Here is a 27,192-nt window from a genome sequence, read left to right as displayed (position 1 = left end):
GGACTAGAAGAGTCCATGTCCTTAGACTTGAGTTTACTTCCTGCTAATAAACAGCTATGTGGAGGCTGGACATTGAATTGGTACCAGCTCTGACACTCGGTTCTGTTGGTTTCTACTGCTGAATGCTTAAGGCCCAAGAGAGTTGCTGTTTGGATTTCATTGTACCAGGACTTTCTAGCAGGCTGCAGGCTGGGGTCTAATCTCAGGAAGTAGCTGCTCAGAATATAGGGGGTGCTGCTCAATAAATTGGTAGCATGTTATGTTTAAGCTAGATTATGGGAGACTTTAGTTGGGTCTTGCATTCTTCATCATTTTCATTCTAGAAGAAGTGTGTGCCATCCCAAGTGTCTGTGTGGGTAGTGCTAATAATGTGCCTTTATTTTGACTTGTGCTTGTTTTCTCTTCTCTAAAGTCAGGAGATATGTACAAAAAGAAGCTTTTGGAGCAGACAGAATGAGAATGAGAAGGTTTATTTCTAGGAAATGATATAACATAATAGGCCATCCCTAGGTTTTCCTTTAGGACATGTTAACTTTTACTTGAAACAAAAATTTGATGAGCAGAAAGTTGTGAGGCCTGCCCTCAAATCAGCCCAGGATGTACTTCCCTTCTTGGGAGACTCTGGCCAAGCATTGGGATTCAGCTTGGAATATCATTGCCTTCAGACTGAGAACAGATAGACAAGAAGTTATTCTGATAAATCATTCGATCGAGGTTAGGAACAGAGGTGTGTTAGGTGCTGTGACAAGGATGGGGAGGAAGGGAGTCAGGTGAGCGTTGCCCAAGACACTGGAGCTGAGAGTTGGCATGGGACTGAGGTAGGGGAAGGATGGGATCAGCTTCTCCAACACACGTGGCCGAGCACCGACTGAGGACAGAAGACAAACCCCTGTGCCCTTAGTTAGGGACACAGGACCCTGCACATTATCTCTGTCCACACTTGCCTGGTCTGGGGTCTTCTGTTCTCTCTGCCTGCCTCTGCCTGCTGTGTTGAGAACTCAGCTTAAAGCTCTCTACCTTCTTTGGCTTTCCCTGGTTACTTACCATCCTCTCTCCTCTGAGCATTATTTATATTTGTTTTCCTTATTCCTGTTGGCCTCTTTCCAAGTATCCAGAATCAAATACATCCTCACCCGTTTGCACTCATTCCATCCTGGCCGGAGTCCCGGAATCTGGCCTGGGTTATCCCAGTTGTCCCCTAGATGTTGCCGTTCTTTCTCTCCTGGATCCCTTACAGTCTGTTCCCAGAGAGGCAGCCAGAGGGAGCCTGAATCTCTTCATGTTGCTCTCACTCAGTCCTCCAAACAGCAGTGCAGTGGTTAGCTGAACCTACAAGGCCAGCCTTCTCACTTTACATTTCTCTATCCCAAATCACCCTTTAGCATAGTATGTGATCACCCAGTTTTGTCTCTTTTCCACCCTCCAGGATGGCTGTATTTGTTTCTTGTTGTAGGCAGACCCAGAAAGCCCTGGCAGGAAGCAACCTTTCAGTGCAGCTTTGTCAGAGAGTGGATTGATTGTTCAGTCTTCCTGACACACTAACCAGTGTCATGATAGTTTGTTTTCCTCTGTTTTGCCCACTTGCCTGGGAACCTCTTGGGTGCAGAATCACTGTCTCCTTTACTATTGTTCTCCAGAGCTCAGGCTGGTGCTTGGTGCAGGGCAGGTGAGTGGTAAATGTTTTAATCAATTAAGGAAGCTCTGGAGAGACTGGGTCCCAGCCAGGCCTGTATTCACTCCTCAGCAGAGTTGGAGTTTCCTGCCGTTGCCTTCTTTGGGAAGGAAACTTTCCTTGGAACAGAAGGTTATGTGTTTATGAGTTGCTTTAGGAGGCTGTTCTTGTGTGGCGCTAGAGGTTGAGGAGCCATGGCAGATTTTAGGCTTTGTGTATGGCTACGAAGCCCCAGTCGTCATTGGTGTTTTAAGAACGTTTGCCAACTCTGCTGTCAAGTCAGTCCGGATCTGTCTCTGTTACTGACATGTGAGGAGGAGGATGTACATGTCAGGACTGTCTACTTCGTCACATGCCCCCATTTAGTTTTGGGTTCATCCCTAGACATATGTGGCTACATTGGGATCAGTGTAGGTAACTTGCCAGTATTGAGAATGTAGCCATTAGTGTTCTCTGGACTCAAATCAGTAAATGCCAACAAGCAAGAAGTGCCTGCAGGTACACTGAAGCTACTCTGCTTTTCTCTTCTGGGCTCTCAGCCCCAGTAGGAATGCTAGGCAGTCTAAATACCCTAACGATTTTCCTTGTCTGTTTGCCTTCCTATAGTGCTCCCAAACGTGTCAGAAGAAAAGGTCTCTCCCACCAGAGCCCGGAACATGAAGGACTTTGAAAATGTAAGTGTAGATACCAAATCCTCCTCCTGCTCTAAGAATTCATATCTGCTACCACCATGTAGCCAGAGCAGGAGAGAACTGTTGCTTAAGAACTGTTTGAGTAATGTCAGAGGATGGGGTGGGAGGGTGATATATGCCCTGTGGTGGGGCTTTCATTGCCTGGGACCTTATCTGTGAGGTATTAACGTGTACACACAACCAGTCTGTCATAAAGGATCTGGTAGGTTCTCACAGGAAATTGGTTTGCTTCTGGTGTCTTGAAGATGAGAATGCTGCCATACTGTTCAGCGAAGTGGAGCTGACAATGTCATAGGTACATGATTTATAAACCCTCATTGGTCCTTGCTACAACTCACGAGGTATTTTAGCCGCATTTTACAAAGGAGTTCTCAGAGTTGGAGAGATTGATTTATGGTCATATAATAAATTCATAAGAGGCAGAACTGGTATTCAAATTCACTTTTTAGAAAATGAATATTCTTTTAAGATTTATTTTAATTTATTTTTTGAGTGTGTGGTGTAGTATATGTATGTTGTGTGTGTATGTAGTGCATGCATGTGAATATGCTAATGTGTATGTCTGTGGGTGTGTGTAAAGGCCAGAGGAAGATGGCAGCTATTTTTCTGTCACTGTCTGCCATATTTCCTTGAGACAGGATCTCTCACTGAACCAGAAGCTTTTGCAGCTAGGCTGGCAGGCTGACTGGCAGGCCAGCAAAATCCCAGGATTTGTCAGTATTGGTAATGCAGTAATTTAGAGCATCTCTGCCCCTTCCGGTGCTGGGCTTGCAGGCATGCATGGCCCTGCCCAGGTTTGCATTTTTTTTAAGTGGGTGCTAGGGATTTGAATTCAGGTCCTGATGCCCATATAACAAGAACTCCACCCCCTGAGTTCACTTAAGCATTACTGTTCTGCTGCATTGTCCCTCCCTGTCATTTTGTAGACTTCGTGGCTGGGGAATGGAGTGTGGGTAGCCTGTACCCAGTGCTGTGCTGTAATTGTCAGAGAATGGATTACTGGTGACATATTTGGCTTTGATGCTCAGTGTCTTCCAACATTGTGCCTTTCATTTGTTAGCAGAGGGGGCTTGTTGTCAAGTAACAGGAAAATAAGGTTATTTTTCCAATTTCAATTCTCTTTAACAAGTTACCTGCTCAACACTCTCATTTATCATGGGAAGAATTAAACTCTTCTTCATTTGTAACCAAATGAAATCCATACTATGCAAGACACAGGAGATATTTATCAGAGAGAAGATGGAGGACACAGAGAGAAGGACGCCTACAATTATGCCTCTCTCTCCCCAGTTGTCTTTGCAGAACAGAGTGGTGCTGTCTCTGGATTTAATTTAGAATACTCATTACTGCTAATAGTTATCTGCAAACCACCAGTGACCAATTGAAGAAATGACTTGTCAGATCTCTAATGGAAACAAGTAATTTTTGAGCTTTGAGTTGTTATAATTTCAGCTGTACATGCGCTGTTATGCTGTGGGGTCTGGGGCCTGAACTGAATGAGATTTGATTGTTCCACATCATGTATAATTAAAATATGTTCTCCTGTTAAATGCTTGTTCTTATTTGATCATAAGAGTAATAATAGCTGGTGTTTAGGCCCTGGCTCCGAGCTGGGCACTTTCAGTATGAATCTCTTCATAGACGTCCTTTTAATATTAAAGCATTTTTGCAAGATCAAGAGTTATTATTTGTTGTTGAAGAACACAGTTTTAAATTTCATTATCAGATGAGGAAATTTAGCAGCATTGTATAATTTTGGCTTTGCATCTGCCTTTTGAACCCAAAGGAATACTGAACACTGAATCCTGCCCTATTTAAGATACATAAGAGATGCTGAGGCTTGGGGATGTAATGTAGCAAAGGTGTTCTCAGAGGACCTTACTAAGGACCACAACTTCTCCACATAGACTGTCTGTTGATCCCCTTTTGCTGTTGACTTTCGGCCAGCCGCTTGACCTCCCTGTATTTCCTCTCCTTTACAGTGGGCTGTTAGGAGGATGAAGCCTCTGTCCTATCATTGAGTACACCCATGTGTCTGGTGGCCCTCCTTCTCCTTACTGTCTTATTATTGTCATTTTTCTCAGCTCTGCCTTGTGATTGAAGTTTCTCTTGCTCAGACTGTTTTTGATGGCCAAAATCTCATTTTTCTTGAAGGTGAGGGAGAGCTTTCTATGCCAATATGTTTTAGAATTTATGTTTTTTCTTTATGACTGTGGTCCTTTGGCTGCTGTTAGGTTTTTATGGCATTAATATTTTTTATTGTAGCATTTTCGAGAGCAAATTCTGCAGCTGAAATTGAAATGACCACACTGTTCTCACTGTCTCCCTTTCAGGTCTTTATAAGTCACTGAAAATTTTCATTTGACCTGAGCTACGTTTTGTAGCTTCAATCTCTGTGGTGGTACTCTGAGCTTTCTGGGAGATGCTTATAGGAAAAGAACTTGGCATCTAAAGCGGGATTTAAAGCGTCATGCATATTAGAGGGAGACAGAATAATTTTGAATTAAAAAGGAAACTCCTTCTAGTTTCAGGTGACTACTGTGTGATCAGCAGCAGTTGCATTTAACTAGAGTTTAGGAAGACATTGATCTGCTTGTGGTTTTGCTCAAGAGTTTATCTGTTCAATAAACAGTTTCATAAGGACAAGTCAGGTTGTCTGTCAGGGGTTGGGGAATCCTCAATGGGTTCTGCCCAGGTAAGTTTCCCTGTTATGGTCTGATTGGAAAGATGGATAGGAAGACAGTTTGGTGATGCAGTGAGTGCACAAGCAGAGGGTACTGTGTGGTCACCTGTGGATATCACAGACAGGCAGGGGTTGGGCAAGGGAAGAGGGCTTGGAGATACTATGTAGACAAAGATTCACATGTAGTATTGAGAGAACATGTTAATAAAGCCAGGAAACTGTGAGAATATTTTGCTCAGAATGACGCTATCTCAAGGAAATATAGCTTAGAAGTAGGTCCAGTTCTGGACTCCTGCACTGCTGACTTTTGCCTTGAAGGAGAAAGGGGACCAGTAATAGATAAGGGAAGTAAATGACTGGAAATTCTGCTTTCAAAAGATTACCCAACTCTGTGAATGTAAGGAGTAGAGTTTTGAGGAGGACAAGGCTGGTGGCAAGGTGATAAGGCTAGAGGAGACCTGAGGGGTCTAGTATAGAAAGAGCAGAGCCAGACCCTAGGGCACGAAAGAGATGAATGCAGGATGGAGTCCAAGCATGGAGGCAAGAGATGTGGAGAGTAGGTTAGATCATGAGATTAGAGATAATGGAGAGTGGAATCAAAACATGGGGTGAAGAGGGAAGCTGTGGAGAGTGAGGTCTTATCATAGAGGCCAGAGATGCAGAGACCTGAGTCAGAGCATAAGAGAGATGTGTAGAGAGTGTGTGGTCATAGCTGCAGAGCTAGAGGAGCTCTGGTCATTTGACAAGCCAAGGCCTGGAAGCCCAAAGGGCTAGGGACTCACTCAGCCTTTGAACCCAAGCCTTATGGCACAAGATCTTCCTTGGGGTTTCACAGTGTTGTACAAACACTAATGTGAATACTAGGCTCCTTCCTTTGTGTATTGAAACTGGTACCTGGTCACTGACTGTCTGTATTGACTGATGATAAAGTCAGCTGTACATATGGAAGGCCTTATTTAGTTCACTGGAAGCCTGATTTTGAGCTTTCTAGATGTTGTGTAGTAGGTTCTTTGGAGCAAATGGGACCTGGTGAAGTCAGCCTTTTGTGAAGGCCTGTGTTTATCTGCTGGGACCTGGACTAGGCACATTGTCCCTTAAAAAAATGATTGTGGATGAATGAGGAAGACCCCATATCTGGTGTGAATAGTAGAGTTCAACTCTGGTTTTTGACAGAGAGTGGCATGAATAGTTTCCGTTTCACTTGTTCTCATGGAAGCATCAGTGAGGGACCAGTGTTCAAATGGATGTGTTGGACCTTAATTGCCTCCTATTAGACCTTCAGGTTTCTCATTTCTCAAAGTTACATATGAGACTGTGGTAACTGTCCTTGTGCATATTGTCTTTATATTTGCATACTTCTTTTTTGGGGGATAAATGATGGAAATGGGAGTTCTGGATGCCCCAAGCTTTAGATAAAAATCACATGTAGGCCAATAGTAGACCCTAGAGTAGGATTGACTTCCCACTAGTATCTTCTCCAAGGAACTGGGAGAAACCTGGGTAGGTGAGACTGAAAAGCTGGTCTGCATCATGTCCCAACCTGATCTACTAGAGATTCTGGAGTTCTTAGGTCAAAGCCCTTTTCCTACTTGTTGAAAAGCTTGGCCTCAGCTGAGGCAGTTGCTCAGATTTGAGTGTCTAATCTGATTAGCAAGGTTCATATCTTGAAATTTGTTCTGTAATACCTGTGCTGTAGGTCGTTTGTCACTGGAGAGCAGCCCCCTTGTCCTCTACCCCATGTCTACATTCTGTCAGCTTTCAGAATCACTGTGATGTGTGCCCAGCATGGATTTTAAGGTGATGAAAATTGGGTTTTAGATCTCATTTGATAACTTACTGACCAGTGGTCCTTTATAGGTGGCTTCCAGAACTTCCTGTGAAAGTGAAGCTAGTTGGGTATTTCATAGTTACATAGCATTTTTTGAGTCTTAGTATAGGAAGAACCTAGCGTCATGTCCAGCCTGCTGAAGTCTGCCCTAAGCTGATGGTTTCTAGCCACTGCCCCAAGTTCTGCATATCAGTTTCTGTTTTCTGCTGGTCCTTTTGTGTTTCCTTGTCCTTGAAATAAAATTCCTAAGTTCCTGCCATGGCCCACAAGGTCCTGCCCAATGTGATGGGCAGTTCCTTGTTGCTTGGTGCTCAACATGTTCCTGTCTCTGTGGCACAAAGTGCTCCATCACACAAACTGCTCTTCTCCACCACACCCAGCTTCTTCCTGTGTCAGGGCCTTCACGGGTGATCCACCCTGGCCTGGGATACTGTGTCTCCCTTTCCTTGGTTGTCTGGACCTTCATGTCTTAATTTTAATTTGACCTGCTTAGAAAGGCTATCCCTAGTGCTGTGTCCCAGTTCATTATTTTGTCTTCTAGCAATCAGTCAGCACCCTGTCTTTTTCAGTCAGGCTCTTACAGCTGTTTGTCATTATGTATGTATTTGTATACATGCTAACATGTATCACTTTTCTGTCGTGTACTCAACACTGAACCTAATAAAATAGTAGACTTTTAACAAGCACATGTTGATTGAATGAGGAACTGCATGACATACTGAACCACTAGGCTTTGATTGCTTCCTCTGTAAAATGGGAAACATAATATTTATCTCATAAGCTTGTGGTGAACACAGTGCCTGGCATATCGGGCCTTCAACAAATAGGTTATTCTATGGCAGTTGTTAATAAAATGAATGGAGATAGCACAGCTAGACAGAGACAGATTATAATGAGGATGGGGCATGTGGAACCAGAGTGACAGGAAAAAAAAAAGCAGAAATGAAAAGGAGGTGAGGCTAAGAGTGGGGAGAGTGGGGAGCAGGGCAGAGGCACAAGTACCTGGTGGGATACAGACAGGTGGAAGTAGCCAAGCCTAGAGTGCACAGAAGGAGGTCACAGCCATTCTTTGTGGACTTACCTGTATGACATGGGCTCTTTGCACTGTCCAGGAGTCAAGTTGGGCTTTTGACTGCTAATTGTCGGGCACAGGGATTTGTGGAGTGGCATGGCATAGATTGAGCCTTCTGAGTTCCCATACTTCTGTGTGTCCTGGCCATGCCCTCCAAAAACCTGGCCAGATGGTTGGCTGGGCAGTCTAAATTTTTACAATCTTTTTGAAGGCCATTTGGAAAGAGATTTTGATAGTCATAAAAATAAAATTACTCTTGAGCCCAGTAATCCATTTTGGGGAAATTTATCCTAAACAACCCACTGGAAGGGAAAGAAAAAAAAATTTCTGTTCATGAAGGTATTTCTTGCCACATTGTGTATAATTGTGAAAAATTGGGAGCAAGGGAAATTATATTTTACATTTGTCATCTCTTTTACTCTTTGGAGCAAGCTTGTTTTGAGTCTATTTCACAAATGAGGAAGCGGCGGTTGCAAAGATGAAATGACCTGCCTGTGAGCCTGGTATGAGTTTAGACCTTATCTTTCAGGTTGTGAAGCCTGTGCACTTTTTACCACAGCGTACTAAACCCATGAATGCTCAGTAGAGTAATGCTGAGTAATTGACTTTCACTCGTCAGCGAAACTTTATGCTATCTTTGTGTGTGTGTGCACACACATGTTTATGTGTATGAGAGTGTGTGCTCATGTGTATATGTGTATGTAAAGGTCAGAGGTCATCATTGAATGCCTTTTGCAATCTCTTTCCACCTTGTATTTTGAAACAAAAGTTTCTCACTGAGCTTGGAAATTACTGATTCAGCCAGGAAGTGCCGGGAATTTTCCTGTCTTTATCTCGGTAGTGTAGGATTACAGGCTTACATTGCCTCCCTGGGGGTCAGGTTTGGATCTTTATGTTTGCATAACAAGCAAGCACTTTACTAAGTTATTTCCCCATCCTAGTGCAGTCTTTTAAAGTGATAATTAGCACACACATAGTGCATAGACTCACATGGAGGCAAAATACCTATATATAATCTTAAATAAAGTGATAATTATGTTTACCTCTGTAACAGCATAAAACATACCTACGGTGTAATATTACATGAAAGCAGTGGGATCTACAAACTCACCTACGTTGTGATGCTGTAAATGTATATTTATGAGCAAAGACTGAAAAGCATATGCAGAGAACTGACTGATGAGGTGGTTATGTGCCATATGTTATATAGTTGTTTTTAAACCAGCTTCTTTTTTAGATTTAATTTTATTTAAATTATGTGTGTATATGTGTATGTGTGTATGTGAGGATGTGCATATGTGTGCAGATGCTCAGAGAGGCCAGAGGTATGCAATTCCTCTGGAGTTGGAGTTACTGGCAGTTGTATGCTGTCTAATGTGGGTGCTGGGACTCCAACACAGGTCTTCTGGAAGAGCAGTACATGGCCTTAACCACTGAGCCATCTCTCCAGCCTTTAGTTTTTTTGTTTGTTTTGTTTTGTTTTGAGACAGGTTTTTTTTTCTCTAGTCACATAGCTGTTGCACTCACTATGTTGCCCAGGCTAGCCTTTGACTTGCTGCGATTCTTTAGCTTCAGATGTCTGAGTACTAGGATTGTTGGTGTGAGCTACCATGCTTGGCTGGGATCCATGATATTACTGCTGCAGTTTTGTTGGTGAATCAATAGATATTTGCTTAGGAAAGTGTTCTTGATGGTTTGACGACTCTGGGGAGTGGATTGGCATCAGAAACAAATTCCAAAGCGTCCTCCTCACTTCACTAACTCATTTGGCTGCTGTTGGTAGAGTATTCTTATACACGGTATTGCTCACCAGAGATGAAGTTTGGGAGGCAAGAGTGCATGGGCTTCATTATGTCTGGGTGAGATAAGAATTTTTGTACATGCAAAGAGGGTAAAAAAATGTTAACCCAAAGCTGTGCTTGTGGAGGGCTACAGTGAGAAACGGCTCCTTTTAAAAGCTCTGCCCTGTTTACGGATTGCTAAGTGCGAGGCTCTGCCAGGTGCTTAGCTCATTTAGTTGTCACAACATCCCTTCAAGGTAATTGATTTTATTCTCATTTTAGAGATGAGCCAACAGTGACTCAAAGATGTTAAATAATCTTCCCAAGGTCACACGACTCAGAAGCAGCAGCAGAGTCGGTTTCTGCCACCCCAGAGCCCTTGCTCTGAAAGAATGACATGCTAGGCCTTTGGCTTTGGAGCTCTGACAAGCCAGGAAACAGAGGGAGGTACTTTGCTTATGCTCTGCTGAGGTAGGCCTAGTTCTTTTTTGTGCAGTTGACTTTTGTTTTTCGTCTCCTTTGGGTGGAACTTGCAGCCAGCCAAGGCTTTTGGTGGAGAGTGGGAGCAGGAGAACCAGAGTCACCCAGAGGCAGATCTTGCAAATAGGACCCTTTCATTTCAGATGACTGCAGTTCCCAGCAGTGTGGGCTGGAGGCTTTTGAGGGCTGGAGCGTGGCAGGCAGATGCAGCCCCAGTGTTAGGTTACTTTTGAGCACTATGTTTCTAAGGCATATTTGGTGGGTTTATATTTGGGATTGTTTATTCCTCTCACATAGCAAGCAGTTCTCAATTCTTCCACATCATGTTTTTTTTCCCCCCTTGAATTTGTTTCTCGTAGAGGGGAACATGTGTACAAGGAAAGCATTATTGTGTTTGAATTCTTTTCTGCAAAGTGTGTGTGTGTGTGTGTGTGTATACTATGCTTGTGTATGATAGTGTGAATATGTATGTGCAAGTATGCTTGTTTGAGTGTGTGTTTGTGTGTATATGTGTATTTATGATTGGGCATTTAGTTGTGCCTGTGTGTGAAAGTCAGAGGCAACCTAAGTGTTGATTCTTGCCTCTTCACCCTGTTTATGTCAGACTAGCTGACCTGAGAGCTTCCTGGGATTCGCCTGTCTCTGTTCCCCTTCTCACCAGAAGGGTGCTAGCAATGTAGATGGGTGCTACTGCTTCTGGGTTTATATGGATTCTGGGGAGCTGAAGTCAGGTCTTTGAGCTTATGTGGCAAGCATTTTACTCACTGAGCCATCTCCCAGGTCCTGATGTCATTTAAACTCTTATGCCTGTGGTAGGCACTATACTAAATATTGTGACTCATTTGTTTTAATACTTATTTAATTCTAGCCCATTTCTACAGGTAGAAGAACTGAGGCAGACAGACAGAATAAACCTGACTGTGATTATGCAGCTAGTAAAGTAGTTAGACTGTGTTTGTTTATTAATTTATTTATTCACTTAAATGTTGGTTGAGTGTCTACTTGTTCTCAATACAGTGCTTAAATCTGAGAAACTGATGGTTAGGTCCTACCTAGTCCACAAAAATGGATTAAATTCATGTAATGAACATGATAACAAAGAAAATAACATGTAAATCGGTAAGATGAAAAGGCATAGCTGTTGCAGAGGGTGGCGTGGTGGCTGGTGGAGATGTGTACCACTTGAGGTCTTGCAGTTTGTCGATGATGCTGAAGCTCAGGTGGATAGGATAAGACAGAGGTACCAGAAGGTACAGCAGAAAGAGTGCTGAGGCTCAAGGACCAGAAAGGAAGTTAGTGAGGCTGGATCATTGTGAACAGGGGAGATGATGATCGCCGATGGGTCTGGCATGGTGGGCAGGAGCCAGATCATACAGCACTTTGGGACATATTTGAATGTAAGAGTGATGGGAAAAGCAAACAGAAACAAACAAACAAATAACAACAACAACAACAACAAAAGCCTTGAAGGGTTTATGCAGCAGAGTGGCATGAGCAGATCTGTCTGACTGAAGACAGCAAGGCTCTTTTTCCTTGACCCAAGCATCTGGCTAGTGTTGTAGTTCTCTCTTGTGTTTCAGACAAGCGCACATGAGATGGAGCTGTTTTCTCTCAGAGGTAAGGAGGGTTGAAAGGTGAGTGACCAGGGGACAGTGCAGTGTTGCTAGGATGGAGAGAACAGAGGTGGCACCAGAAGAGTTACCAGTCCAGCCAGAGAAAACTTGAGGCAAGTGATGCTAGACAGAGAACTGACTGGCCATCTGGCCAGACGGCTGGAAAGACAGTGTTTTTGTCGAATTCTTTTCATTTGGGTCTTTCTGACATTTGCTTGACCTTATGAAGGCACATTTGCTTGACCTTATGCTTAAAACAATTCTTTATAAATAGGACAAATATTCTTTCAAGTGTTGTTAAGAATTTTAGTTTTATGTACAAAGTGAGCATTCTAAGCAACTGCCATAAATATTTTATTGGTAGCTGAGTAATAGAATAAGGTTTCTCTTTATAGGAAGCATCTGGCACTGTAGAGTTTTGTTTGAATGAATGTTTTACATGCTGTTTTCTTAAACATTTAAAAGGAGCTTTAATGAACCTTCCAGTTGTTTCTTGTGCTATTCCTGTTAGCCACAAAATTGAAGCCTTAAGTATTATTAACAAGAGGGCAAGGGTATAAAGCTTAAAAAGTATATTGAACACAGAATATGCTTTTCATTTATCCAGTTCTAAACTGTATTTGTTAAAAAGAATGGTGTATGTGGGATATGTAGATGGTTCAGTGGTTAAAAACATTTGCGGGCAGTCATGAGGACCAGAGTCTGGGTCCTAGCACCTATGGGACTAGGAGTCTTGCACATGCCTGTAACTCAGCTCCAAGGTCAGCAGAGACAGGAGCATTATTGGGGCTTTCTGGCTTCTGTTCAATGAATTCAGGTTAAAGGAAAGACCCAGTCTCAAAGGAATAGACAGAGAGTGGTAGAAATGGATATCTGATGCCCTCTTCTGGTCTCCATGTACATGCGTACACATGTACATACACAGACACTAACACAAAAATAAATCTTTAAAAATAGAATAGTGTACGACCTTAATTATCTTAAAATTCCCAAAAGGAAGCCTAATGACTGTGTCCAAGTGTGGCTATTCCTATTTTTACCCTATTCAGCTGCCTTATGTCAATTGTCTTTCTTTCTTTCTTTCTTTCTTTCTTTCTTTCTTTCTTTCTTTCTTTCTTTCTTTCTTTCTTTCTTTCTTTCTTTCTTTCTCTTCTTTCTTTCTTTCTTTCTTTCTTTCTTTTCTTTCTTTCTTTCTTTCTTTCTTTCTTTTTCTTTCCTTTCTTCCTTCCTTCCTTCCTTTCTTCCTTCCTTCCTTCCTTCCTTCCTTCCTTCCTTCCTTCCTCCCTCCCTCCCTCCCTCCCTCCCTCCCTCCCTTCCTTTCCTCCCTCTCTCTCTCCTTTCTTTCTTTTTATAACATTTCTCTGGCAGGCCTGGAACTCACTGTGTAGACTAGGGCTATCCTATTTAACTTCATTAAAGTATAATTTCTATAAAATAAATTTTACCAGTTTTAAGTATTGGATGAATTTTGACTTGTATATTCCTGTAACTAATAGTAACTAAAATATATATGATTATAGGTTTTTTTCTGTGTGTGTGTGTGTGTGTGTGCGCGCGCGCCCGCGCGCAGTTCTAGGCTTTTGCAACCATTACCAGAATCAGCATGTACAACAGTTCCATAGAAACAAAAATTCCCTTGTGTTGTCTCTTTGTGGTCAAACCCTCTCTCTGCCACAAACTTCTGACAACTAGTGGTCTATTTTCTCCATCCCTATAATTTTCTTTTTCCTGGAATATCACATACATGGAAGCATGTATTAATGTAATGTGTGGGACAGACTTCCTTCTGGTGGTATGTCCTTGAAACTCATTCATCGTCTGCATCCCATAGCTGCTGATGCTCTTTCAAAGTATCAGTGTAACTGTTTTGTCCACTAGGGTTTTGAAGGGCTTTTGACTTCTTCCCAGCTTTTGATGCTTAAAAATAAAGCTGCAGCAGCCCTTTGTGTCCAAGTTTCTGTGTTAGCATAGGTTTCCATTTCTTTAGTCAGTAGGAGTGAAATTGTAGCATCATTGGTAAGTGTAGGTTTTGGTCAGAAACTGCCAAACTGCTAATTGGTGTCGCTGTTCCATTTTGTATCCCACAGAGCGAGAATTTTGCTTGCTTCTCATTTCCTTCTGCATTTGCTGTTGTCAATTAAAAAGTAGTTTTAGCTCTTATAATAGATGTATTTCTCATTATAGTTTTATTTTATATTTCCCTAAAAGCTAAGAATGTTGAAATGTTTTTTGGTTTTTGGGTTTTTTTGGTGCCTATTTACCATCTGCATATCTTCTGCTGTGAACTTTCTGCTCAAGTCTTCTGCCTTTTTTTTCCTCCAAGAAAAATTGGGATTTTGGTTGTTTTCTTACAGTTATATTTGGAGAGGTATTATGTATTCTGGATATAATTCTTATGTAGATATGTGATATGCAAATATTTTCTTCCAGAGTGCAGCTTGTCTTTTCATTCTCTTAACACTGTTTTTCAGAGCAAGCATTAAATTTTCATGAAGCCCAATTTATTGATTTTTTTTTCTGTTATGGATCATGCCTTCAGTGTTATGTCTAAAGAACTGTTTGCCTTGTTCTAGAGCACAACAATTTTCTTTTATATATATATTTTTAAAACAATCGTATTGTTTTATGGGTCACATTTAGATTTGTGAGCTAATTTAAATCAACTTCTGTTTAAGATGTAATTTAGGTCAAGGTGAGTTTTTTCGTAAAAGGATACCCAGTTCTAATATCATTTGTTGAACGGAAGACTGTTTTTTCTCCTTTTCATTCATTCATTTATGTATCGTGTGTGCATGGGCAGTGTGCACCACACTGCATGTGTGGAGGTCAGAGCACAACGTGACGATTTTTTCTTCTACTGTGCGGGTTCTCAGCCTTGGTGCAGACCCCTTAGCTCCTGAAGCAGCTCTCTACTTGCTTTTTCCTTTGCTTGCTTTCACTCAGATGACAGAACTCTCCTGGCCGTGTGTGGAAGGGTATTTTTCAATATTTCCTGCCTCCACATTACATTCTCCTTTTTCTAGATGGTTTCAATTTATCTGGCTCTTCACTGTTTCAAGTAAACTTTATAATCAGCTTGCCTGTGTTTACAAAAAACTCTGCTAGTGTTTTAATTGGATTTGTGTTAAATCTTTAAGTAAATTTCAAGAGAATTGATACTTTGGTAAGCAGAGTCTTCTAATCCAGGCATTTGTTAAGAATCTTTACTTACATTGGTTGTAGGGGTGTCATCTATGTTCTGTATTTTTAAATACACAGTTGTGTGTCTTATTGGGCTTATACTGAAGGGTTTCATTTTTGGAGCTATCGCAGCTGTTGCTTAAAAAGTTCAGTTTATGGTCATTTGTTGCTACTCTATTGAAGTACAGTGGGTGTTTGCATGACCTTGCCAGAATTACTTTTTGGTACTAGAAACTTTTTGTGGATTCTTTCAGCTCTGTTTCTTTCTTTCTAATGTGAGTGCCTTAAATGAATAGCAATTCTGAGAGTACATATTCTTCCTTTATTCCTGAAGTTAGAGCAATAGCATTCAGTTTTTCTTCCTTTGGGAAATAAATAAATAAATAAATAAATAACAAATTATATATATGTATATATACACACACATATGTAACATATACATATATTATGTGTGCTATACATACACACACACACACATACACTATAGTTACTTTTAGCAAATTAATGAAGTTTCTAATTCCTGCTTGGGTGAGTCCCTCTCCATGTCCCAAATGCAAGTTGGGTTTGGTAACATGTATCTTTTGCATGTGCTGATAAGATGTTACTCTTTTTGACTCTTTGGTTTGTTAGTGTGGCAGCTTATGTGGCTTGACTGAGGAGCAGTCAGTTACCCTTGTGTGGCTGGGGTCAATCTAGTGATGTAACAATCTGTTTATTCAATTTTTTAGCTTCAGCCAAAGGTTTTGTGTTTATTATCATGAAGGATTTAGTCTGTAGTTTTCCTGTAATATTTCTGTCTGCTTTTGTTGTTCTCATAAAGCCTGGTAGAAAAGACCCACAACCTGCCATTTCTGGAAGAAGTTGAAAAGAACAGGCATTGCTGACATTGCTTTTCATTTAAGTATTTGATAGAAATTGTTGCTGAAATCATCAGCATCTGTATTTTCCTTCTTTCCTCTTCTTCTTTCTCTCTCCCTTCCTCCCTCCCTTCTTTCTTTTTTTTCTTTGAGGCAAGATGTCATATAGCCCAAGGCTGTCCTGGAACTCACTGTGTACTCAAGACTGATCCTAAACTCTTGGTTTTCCTGCCTCTGCCTCCCGAGGGCTGGCATTGCGTCTTATGCCACCATGAATGGTTTATGTGGTGTTGGGGATGGAAGCCAGGGCTTCAAACATGCCAGGCAAGCATTCTGTCACCTGACTTACATCCTCAGCCCCTATAAGACTTTAAGTACAAATTTAGTTTTGAAGATAGGTACATCACTGTTTAGATTGTGTTTTCCTTTGGTCAGTTGATTGTATTTGCTCTCTGATGTCTGGACAGAGAATCGTGCATGTTATCCTTTTAATCATTGTGGAATCTGTGTTGATTTGTCCTAGTTCATCCTTTTTTCTAGTTTTTTATTTTCTTTGAAGACTAGGAATTAAACCTGGGGGCTCATACATGCTTCTGTTTTATTTCTTCTCTGATGCTATTATTAGAGATTTGTTAGTTTCATTTGTAATTTGAAAAAAGTAAATTTTAAACTCAAGTTTTCTCTGTTGATTCCCTCCGCCCTTTAAAAAAATTTTTTAACATAATTTCTTTATTGAATTTTTGGGAATTTCACATCATTCACCCCAATTCTGCTCATTTTTCAGTCCCTCCATGTCATCCTCTCTCCCCTGCAGCAGCCCCCCCCAATGAAAATTAAAAAAAAAATCAAACCAAAACAAGCAAACAAACAAAAACAGAAAGAAAAACAAACCAAACAAAACAATAAAACAAAACCCTCTTTGTTTCTCCCTCTTTCCCACCTCTCCAACACCTTATTCATCTTGGTGGCGTTGGGAGCTGCGATGTGTGACACAGCACACCCTTTTGTCCAATCAGCTTTCCTTGCAAATGTTCATTGTAATGAGTCATTGGTTTTGTTCAAGGCCTCGGTTTCTGGTACACCATCATCACTGGATCCTCACCAAAACTCTCGAATATCCTGCTGTTTCCTCAGTCATGGAGATCCTGCAGTGATCCGTTACACAGGACCAGTCCTTTCATGAACTCTAGCAGGTCCTAGATGAGGTAGATGTTAGGTTGGCAACTCCAGGCCCAACTGTGGGCCTGAGTGATAGTTGAGCTGGTAAGTTCAAGCCATTGGGGCCACCCTCCTCAGGCGAGGGGTGGAACCAACTCCCCTATGCCCATGCCATCAGGGTCATCTCTCTACTACCAGTGGTGAGGGTTGGGAAGTAGGGGGCAGCTCTCTTGCTGCAGTGTCCAGTGAGGGGCAGGGCCAGTTAATCCAGGGCCAGCGAAGGACAGGACTGGCTCAGCATGGCCCTGTGATTCCATTAATGGTTCCTATGGCCCCCCTGAAGTGACATGGACCACTGACATAAACACAGACCCCAGCTGCAACAGGACCACGGACCCAAACATGTCCTTTGGCAGCACTTTGTGCCTGGACAACATCCTGGCTCCAGGTGGAAGCACAGGCCACTCAGATCAGGATGGCTCTAGTGGGGCCATGATCTCCAGACACTACCAAGGCTACAGGTTGGGGCCCCGGTCCTGGGGCTTTTGTGTAACTTTGGTGGCAGCACAGATCCTGGCTTTGGTGGGACCGTGGACCTAGACATGGTCTTTGGTAGCAGCTGGGTCTGGATGTCACCATTGCCTCAAGGTGGCAGTTCAGGCCACTCAGATCAGCACAGCCCCAGTGAGGGCATGGCCCTCAGACACTGACAGAGCTCCAGATCTCAGGTAGCCACATGGCCTTTGATTATAACAGGAAACTCAGACAACAGCACAGACGCTGGCTGCAGTAGGGCCATGGACCCACACATGGACACATGGCCCTCAGTTGCAGCTCTGGCCTGGATGTTACCATGGCATTGGGTAGCAGCTCAGGCCACTCAGGTCTGCATGGCCCCAGCTGCAGGATGGCCCTCAGTCACCAATGTGGACTCAGGTGGCTGACCTGATCTCAATGGCAGCATAGACCATGGACTTCAACACAGACTCCAGCTCAGTAGGATCATAGACCCAGATGTGGTCCTTGGCAGCAGCCCAGGTCTGAATGTCACCAAGGCTCTAGGTGGCAGTGCAGGCTACCAGACTGGCATGGCCCTGGTGGTGGTGTGGCCCTCAGACATCAACATGGCCCCAGGTGGCAGCCTTTACCCTGGGAATCCACATGGCTTCGTAGCAACAGGAGCTATGGACATTAACACAAACCCTGGCTGCTATAGGGCCATAGGCCCAGACATGGCCAGCAGCAGCAGCCTGTGCCCAGATGACACCATGGCCCTGGATGGTAGCACAGGCCACTTAAATCATGGCCGGTTGCAGCATGGCCCCCAGACTCCAACAGGCTACAGGCTGTATCCCAGACCTCAGGCCTCTGCGTGGCCCCTGGTGGCTACATGGGCCTTGGACTTCAACACAGACACCAGTTATGGTAGAACCACGGACATGGTCCTCTGGAGCTGCCTGGGTCTGGATGTCACCATGGCCCCAGGTGGCAGCACAGGCCACCCTGATGGGCATAGCCCTAGCAGTATCAAGGCCATCAGATGCCAATTTATCCTTAGGTGGCAGCCCAGACCCTGGGAATCTGAATGTCCCTCATGGCAACAGATGCCACCCACATCAAACAGACCTAGGCTGCAGTAGGGCCACGGGTTTTTTCCCCTTTCTATTTCACCAATTTCTAGTTTTGTGTTTATTTTACCCTTAATTTTGCTTTCTTTAGGTTTATTTTGCTTATTTTCCTGCTTCTGAGCTAGAGGCCTCAATTGTTGACGTGAGACCTTTCTTGGCTGAAGTATTTGACAGTAGAGATTTCCTCCTCAGCATTGATGTCACTGTGTCCAGCCATTTTTAATATATGATATTTTTGTTTTTGTTTAGTTCAGAGTGTCTCTTAGTTTTCTCCACAGCTACTTCTTGATCCACGTGTGGACTGGTTAGAAGCGTGTTGCCCTATGTCTAAGCATTTGGGGATTTTTCACTGTTCTTTTTAGTTCCTGACTTTTGGGATAATTGCATTATGATCAGAGAGTATAGTTTGGCTTTGTGTTTCTAAGTGTGCTAAGGTTTGTTTTGTGACCTAGAATATCTTGGCAAAGTCCCTGCTCATTTGAGTGCCTAGTTAGCATCTCATGAATGTAAGGTAGACCTTGCTGGTTGATAGTATTGCTTAAAGTTGTTATGCATTCTTTCTGACTTTTGCTTTGTGTTTTTCCTTCTTGATTAATGAGAAAGGAGTATTGATAACTCGAACAGTAACTAATTGGTGCAATTCTCCTTCCTGTTCCGTGTCATGAATCTGACACTGCAGTGCCAGGCTTGTACACATGGGGTCATTGTTTTTTATCATCGTGCAGTATCCCTCTTGTTCTTGACTGAGTCTTTGCTTTGACGTTATCATAGCTTTCTTGTATTTAGGGTTCACACACTGTATTTTTTCTGTTCATTTAAAATATTTTTAACCTTTATTTTTATTTTATGTGTGTGGGTGTTCTGCCTGCTTGCATTCAGTGTGTGTGTAGGACAGAAGAGGGCATTGGATTCCCTGGAACTGGAATTACAGATGTTTTTGAGCCACCATGTGGGTGCTGAGCATCAAACCTGGGTTCTCTAGACAGGCAACCAGTGCTCTTAATCTCTGAATTGTCTCTTCAGCCTTCCTTGTTTACTTTTAACTAACTTACTTCTATCCTTAGGTATATAGTATAAATTTCTTTTTTTCTTTTGGTTTTTTGAGACAAGGTTTCTCCATGTAGTTTTGATGCCTGTCCTGGATCTCGCTCTGTAGACCAGGCTGGCCTCAAACTCACAGGGATCCACTTGCCTCTGCCTCAATTAAAGGCATGTGCCACTATCGCCTGGAATATAAATTTCTTGTATATAGCACCTAATTTGCCTTTTAAATATCACATTTATTTATTTATTTATTTATTTATTTATTTATTTATTTATTTATTTATTTACTTTGTGTGTGTACATGTGTGTGCTACAGGAATGAGTGTGGAGTTGTGAGGACAACTTGCAGTTGTTTTTCTTCTTTTACCATGTGAGTCCTAGGATTGGAACTCAGGTTGTCTGGCTTCTTAGCTATCTCATCAGCCCCATAATTGGCTTTAAAATCTTTTCTAACAGTCTCTGTATTTTAGCTGGGGTGTTTATTCCATTTGCATTTAATGTACATCAATGTGTTTTGACTTAATTTTTTTGACATACAATTTTTAAACGTTTTCTAATGTCTTATTTTCTTTTCAAATCTCTTTTTTACAGTATTTGAATACTTTTCATACTTCATTCAAATATATTGGATTCAATTTTAAATAGATCTTTGTATAGTTTATCTTCAAATCTTTAAGACATTTTAGTGGCTGCTTTTGAGGTGAATTCTCCCTCCACCCCTTCCTCCCTCCCTTCTTCCATTCTTTCTTCTTTTCTCCCTCTCTCCCTCCATTGCCCTTTATGTCTCCTCCCTCCTCTTTCCATTTCTCCATAGTAAGATGTGACAATGTTGCTGTTGTCTTTATCCCAAATGTATTATAGTAACATACTTGACACCTCTCCCCAGTCTGTTATGATTTTACTTCACCTGTCACATCCATTTTAAAGAGTTTATGGACTTTTCATTTGAATTGTTTCTGTAACTGAATATGCAGATATTAACAATTGACATTTCTTTTCCTTCTACTTCCAGGGTTCCACACTGCCTTGGTATCATTTCCTTTCAATCTGAAGAACTCCCTCTGTCATTTCCTTTAGAGCAGGTCTGTTGCTGATGAATCTCTGTATTTTCCTGCATTTGAGAGTGCCTTGTGTTACTGTCATTCATTAGTATTGTTCCTGATATAGCATCTTGCATGGCAGTTTCCTTCAGCCTGTAATGTTGCTGTGATGGAGAAATCGGCTGCCTTTTGACTCCCCCCAACCTCCCCATGTAATATGTCAAATTTCTCAGGCTTTCAAGCATTGTTTTTGTCTCTAGTGTGCACCATGGTCTAGGTGTGAGGCCCTAAGTCATTTTCCAAATAGAATGTCTTAAATTATTTCTTTGGGTATTTTTTTCCTGAAACATACTTTTTTTTTTTTTAAAATTTATCTTTTAATATATCAGAGACTTTGATGAACATTAGAATTTTGGTTATTGTCTCAGAGGCTGTATTAATGTTTTTCAAGTTTCCTTTTGATTCTTCTTTCCTGTTGGATTTTTATTAATTTGAATTTGGGGTTGTCTCTGTTTTGAGTCTATTTAGTTGTTGTATTTTTGGCTATTCTAGTTTCCAATTTTATAATTTCTGTTTGGTTCTCTTTTATAACATCGGTTTCTTTACTGGTACTTTTTCTGATTCATTTCAAGGCACAAGCTGTACATTTTTTTGTGGAAGTGGTTTGAGACATTGTCACTATGTTGCCCAGGTTGTTCAACCTTACCACCCTCCTTCATTCGCCTCCTGGATTATAAGTGCATACCACCATGTCTGGCCCAGCTTTTACATATTTATATAGTTGTTTATTTTCTTATATATAGTGTTTATTTTCTTCTCACAGAAACCCATGAGATTGATTTTATCATTTGTATGTTAGAGATAAAGAAACAGAGGCTCCGCGCTGGGTGGTGGTGGCACACGCCTTTAATCCCAGCACTTGGGAGGCAGAGCCAGGAGGATCTCTGTGAGTTTGAGGCCAGCCTGGTCTACAGAGCAAGATGCAGGATAGGCACCAAAACTACACAGAGAAACCCTGTCTCGAAAAACCAAAAGGAAGGAAGGAAGGAAGGAAGGAAGGAAGGAAGGAAGGAAGGAAGGAAGGAAGGAAGGAAGGAAGGAAGAGACGGAGGCTCAGAGTCTAACTGAAATGTTGGACCTTTTCATCATCTCTCTTTTTCCCATTTTACTATCTCTCCTCTTTTATGTAAGTAATAGTCTACCTAGTCTATCTTATATAATGTTGATGCCATACGTTTCTATTTAACAGTACATCTTGGAGATAATTTCATATGTGTACACAAACTGTTCTTTGTTATGTCTTTGTAATACTCCATTCAGTGGACATACCATGATTTACTTAACCATAGACTGTTGGCTTTAGTAATTTAAATTAACCATGTACTATTTGACTTTAAGAACTCTTTAAAGTTCTTTAAGATACATACATTTAAAATTCTTTAAGATGCATGAGATACCTGCTACACATGTGTGAATAGTTCAGTGAATTATCGAAAAATAAATGCCACAACCATCATCAATGAATGACAAGAAACAGTAGTTTTAGCACCCCAAAAGAGTCCTTCATTGATATTCCCAAATGCCACCCACTTTTCCTCCCCAACAGGTAACTATCATTCTAGACTCATTTCAAGTCCTTTTCTACCCATGCTTCTGTCATTCCTGACTACAGTTCTGAGGAGAGGAATACCCACCATACCACCCCCAAGCAGAATGTGGGGATGGTGGGAGGACTTTGAAAACATTTAGCTGTTTAAGCATGGTGGTAGTGTTTTTTTTTTTTTTTTTTTTTTTTTGTCATAGGAAGTTAATTCAGTGTGTAGGTTAATGTCTCCTTGGAGTTAGGCTAGTCATTTTGTTAGCCTGCTCAGAATGCTGGATCAACAAATCAAAGTGTCACCTGTTTCCCATAGTCAACGAGGTCTACCTGGCGGATCAGGTTGTTGGAGTCCCAGCAGGATATGTGCCCAGCTGATGTACTATTGGTATGATCCTTGATCTTGTGTATAATGGGGGTGGTACTTTCACAGTGTAGCTTAAGAGTTGAGGCTCCACATATTAAGTTATCTAGGTCAATATTTGTTTACACAATTATGTCTCAGTAAATATCATTTTGTGTAATAGCCCTGTCCCCTTATTTTGACAAATTTTAAACATACAGAAAAGTTGTGAAATTATAGATCATTATAGATTTATCAGTTAATGTTCTACATTTGATATATCTTCCCTTTTCTCATCCAACACTCTTACATAGCTGCAGAGAATACCACATAGCACGTTATGTGCTTAGGTATAGGTCGTCTTGTTAGGACACTCTTCTAGAAAATCCTGATGTTACAACCTAACATAAAGTTGTTTTCTGATTTCCCCTAGTTATCATTACCATATGTAATATATATTTAAACATTTGAGAGTCTTCCATTATGCTTACCAGTCTTGTTTCCTGTAACCTCACATTGTTTAGAAGACCTCCACTGTCATTTTTACCAGATTGTCATTAGGGTTTTTGAAGAATTCAGCTCTATTGTTTTGCACAGTCCTTTAACTTAGATTATTCTGTTTGACTCCTTGATGGGATTCGGGTTAATGACTGCAGCCTGGAGTGCTCTAGATGAATCGTTTGCTCACAGTGATTTATTTCAGGAGGCACATGCCATGGCTTTGACCCATCAGTGGTGATAATAGTTATATTTTCTTGATTGAGTTGATATTTGTAAGATTTCCAGATTGTGAAAGCCCCATTTCTTATGTAACTAGTAGGACATCTGTGGGGGATCTGTTGAGCTTGAATATTTTACTCTTTGGTGATTTGTCCTCTGATGCCATTTCAAGTGTTGGTGGTTCTCATCTAAGTTGGTATTACTGTAAAAGTTAGGTAGCAGTGGCTCCTGTTGTCCTTCATTTCTCTCTCTCTTCCTTTTCCCTTCCTATCCCACCATCCCATCCCCATCACCCAGTCTCCCCCTTCCCCCTTCTCCCACTGATGTGGAGTCATACCTTCTTTTTCACTTGTTCATGCCTGTCAGTATTCATTTTGATGCTCAGAGTGTCCTACTGTGGCTAGTGGGAACCATCTGCCCTGGCGGACTGGTGTCATTGTCACCAGGGTCAGCTCTCCTGGCATTTGGCCCAGCTGCTGTAGTGACTGTCCTGTGCTTGCTTTGCAGCAAATCACCGAGCTGAAGAAGGAGAACTTCAACCTGAAGCTCCGCATCTACTTCCTTGAGGAAAGGATGCAGCAGGAGTTTACTGGCCCCGTCGAGCACATCTACAAGACAGTGAGTAACCACTCTGGCTGCTGTCCCTTGTGTCTTTGCTCATAGTTTTTCCCAGAAGACATTTGACTGCTATTTGTTTTTAGAGTTAGCATGAACAGCTGTTGTCATTTAATTTGGATTGATTTTGGGGAGAACACGATGCTAGAACAATCCTCAGTAAAGCGAGGTGTGTGATCTTAAGGAAGTCTTTTAATCTTTTTGACATCTGATTTCTGACTCACAGTCCTGGTCTTAGTTGTCTTTTTATAATTATTTATTCTTTTGAAACTGGCAGTGGAGCAGTAGGATAGCTTTGTAATTGAACGGCAGTGTTAGCAACCAGTGGGGTGGGTGACTTTTCAGCCAGTCACCCCCTCTTTGGGCTTGCTTCCACAGTGAAGTGATAGCCCTGGGGCTGTTTGGATGAAAGCAGGGTGACAGGTACAAAGGGGGTGACAGGTGCAAAGGGGGTGATGGGTGAATGGCTCCAGCAAGCAGTCAGTGCTGAGCAGCCACCATCACTGACTTGTAGACTCTGGCTACCCAGAGTTAGGCTGGGTAGATTTTCTGCAATTTGACTCCTCCACTCCTATGTGCTTGCTTACAAGTGTCAGGAAAAGTCTCTTCGCATTTGAAGCGTTAACCTGCAGGTCTGTGTCTGTAAACAAACTTTGTTTCTGGAACCTTCAAGAAGAATTTGGCTTTCTAGAGATGCCATGAGTCCAAACAGTACATAGATGCCTATATCTTAGCTTTCGCTGGTAGATTAGCCCCTGGCCTAGCAATTATTCCATCTCCTCACCTCTGAAGTTGGTGCTGGTGGAAACATTTGAAAGGGGAAAGGTGCTCTCGGCGGCAGGTGGGGTGAGAGTTGGGGGGGGCCTACCTAGGGCCTACCTAGAGGAATTTCGCTACCTTTCTGAAAAGCTCCCTTTTCCCTGAAGGCACAGTGTCTTCTGCAGTGTCAGCATGAAAAGACAAAGAGGATGCAGTGGTGATGCAACCAGAATTTCATGGGGAACCAATAGTTAGAGCACACTGTGCACTGGGGCCAAACATCTCGGGCCTTGAGGTGGCAGGATGTCAAACTATCTGCTGCCCCCTGGGTCCACAGCTCTTTGGGGCTCTTACACATTGGTCGTTTTACTGTGATTGTCAAGACAGTCCCAGACAGTGGAGATTATCTGCTCTTATAGCGAGGAATCAGAGGCTTGGGGAATGTCAGTAACTTGCCTACTGTCATGATGGTACACAATGGGTTTTGAGTCTGATCTGCCTGCTTCAATGTACTACTTCTCCTTCTTTTCACTGACTGATGGCCTGGTTGAATTATCTTCCTCACCAAGCTTTTGTGTAGGTGCATGTGTGTGGTTCAGGTTCAGAATTTAAAAAACATAAAATATGTGTCCTAAAAAGATGGTACTCTGATCCTTAGGCCCCTGGATCTAACCAGTATTATTGATGCCCTGTGCAGAGGAGTTTTGTGTAGAAATTTACATAAATGTCTATGTGTAACCCCCTTTTGCATAAGTACCAGCAAGTTCTGTTCTGCATTTTGCAGTTTTCATTTAATGATTTCTTGGATGTCTTTCCCAATAGTAGTTTAGGAGTTGTTTTAGCTGTTCTTTTATAGCTTTGTAATAGTCAATTTTGTGCTTTGAAGGCTCTTTGACTCTTGCTTTGGAAACGGCTCTCATCTTACACACACATTTAGAACTTGAGATACTGTGCATGGGGAACATAGGCATGCTAGCTAGCCATCAGTTCGCACACAAGCCATGCTCACAGAACACACTCTGTCAGCTCCCACTCCTGTTCTGCCCTGTGGGAGCTGGTGGAGGAACCCAAGGCTTGCAGCACGTTTCTCACAGAGGCACACATGAAGACTCTGTGCACTGCCGCTCCGGGTTTTGTCTGTTATGCAAAGGAACGTTTATTCGAGAGAAAAATTCTGCCTCCTAGACAGACTTCTTGAGTTCCTGTCTGACAGGCAAGAGAACAGCACAGGCTTCTCTCCATGTTATTTGGTTCCCCAGTCCTCACCTCAGGGAGACACCTTGGTCCTCTCTTAATAGTGTGGGATCCGACAGCCACAGCTCTGCTTTCTTATCCTCGGGATGTGTCTCTAAGGACAGGCACAGGGTCACACTGCTGGCTGCTTTATTTGCATGAAGGAAAAGCTTAGGTATGTCATGTTGACTTCAGTGTCCTTAGTGCTACGACTGTCACTAGCACTCAGGTGTCTGTGAAGTCAGTACACATGTGTCCACTGACTTGCTGACATCTCCTTCTGTGAAGGGGCCCATGTCCTTCAGTGTGGGCTGCACTCTTGACTGAGCATGCTTCTCTCCCCAGGGATACTTGGCAGGAAGGAGGGAAGCATGTCCTTTGGATTACACATTTTATGATAATATTATTATTTTAAAAATACAAATGGGTAGAAGAAAATGTAAAATCAGCATGAGTTATTAAAAAAATAAGAGCAAGAATTTAGAGAAATCTTGGTTTGATATCAGACCTCTGCATGTTGTGTCTGAGTCTCCAGGACATGAGTCCTTTGTGCATTCTGTCTGGACTGCATTTGTGGCTAAGTCCAAAGCCCACCAATACTCTGCTGCCTCCCACTGTCTGCCACCTGCCAAAAATTCTGTCTTTGTATTCTCATGTGAGTGAGTGTGAGCCCAAGGCCATGTGCTACTTCCTTTGTTCCAGTGCCTTAAGGGAAAGAAGGTTGATGACTCTGATATCCCTTAGCACACAGCTCCCCACATAAGCTGGGCTTCTCGTGAGTATCCTGAAATCTCACACGGAAATAAGTCAGGCCTCCCATTTATCCACTCACAAGTTTTATTTTATTTTTGTTTTTAAATCTGTAGCACGTTCCTACTGCAACAACCACATGCGTGATTGTAAACAACTAGAAGTAATTGCCTTCGAATGGGAAAAGCAAACTGTAAATTTGCTTGGCGGAGGGCAAACAATTTTTAAATCAGCCTCACTTGTATGACATTTATGCCTAGATATTTGAATGCTCTGGCTGTTAGACACTTGGAACATTTACATAATTGTTCCAAGTCTTAAGGAATCCATGGCTTTCTTTTGAGACCACTAGTACTTAATAATTCCCTTTTTCTGTGCCTCGGGGCTAATGAGGGTTTTGAGTCTAACATCTGCTATTACAAGGGTGGCATAGTCAGTCCAAGCCAG

At 42.1% G+C, this 27,192-nt stretch overlaps 1 protein-coding gene across 1 annotated transcript in view; it reads left to right on the top strand.

The window, feature by feature from the left end:
* Window positions 1-27,192, top strand: part of Cdk5rap2 (CDK5 regulatory subunit associated protein 2) — a 186,428-nt gene that overhangs the window by 10,125 nt on the left and 149,111 nt on the right. The window contains 2 exon segments of the mRNA XM_028885700.2: window positions 2,279-2,346; window positions 23,896-24,006. Coding sequence (XP_028741533.1) covers window positions 2,279-2,346; window positions 23,896-24,006 — 179 coding nt within the window.

This window comes from Peromyscus leucopus, chromosome 2 (assembly GCF_004664715.2).
Source record: "Peromyscus leucopus breed LL Stock chromosome 2, UCI_PerLeu_2.1, whole genome shotgun sequence".
NCBI classification, from domain to species: domain Eukaryota; kingdom Metazoa; phylum Chordata; class Mammalia; order Rodentia; family Cricetidae; genus Peromyscus; species Peromyscus leucopus.
Note: the sequence above shows the minus strand (reverse complement) of the source record. Positions and strands in the feature narration are given on the sequence as shown.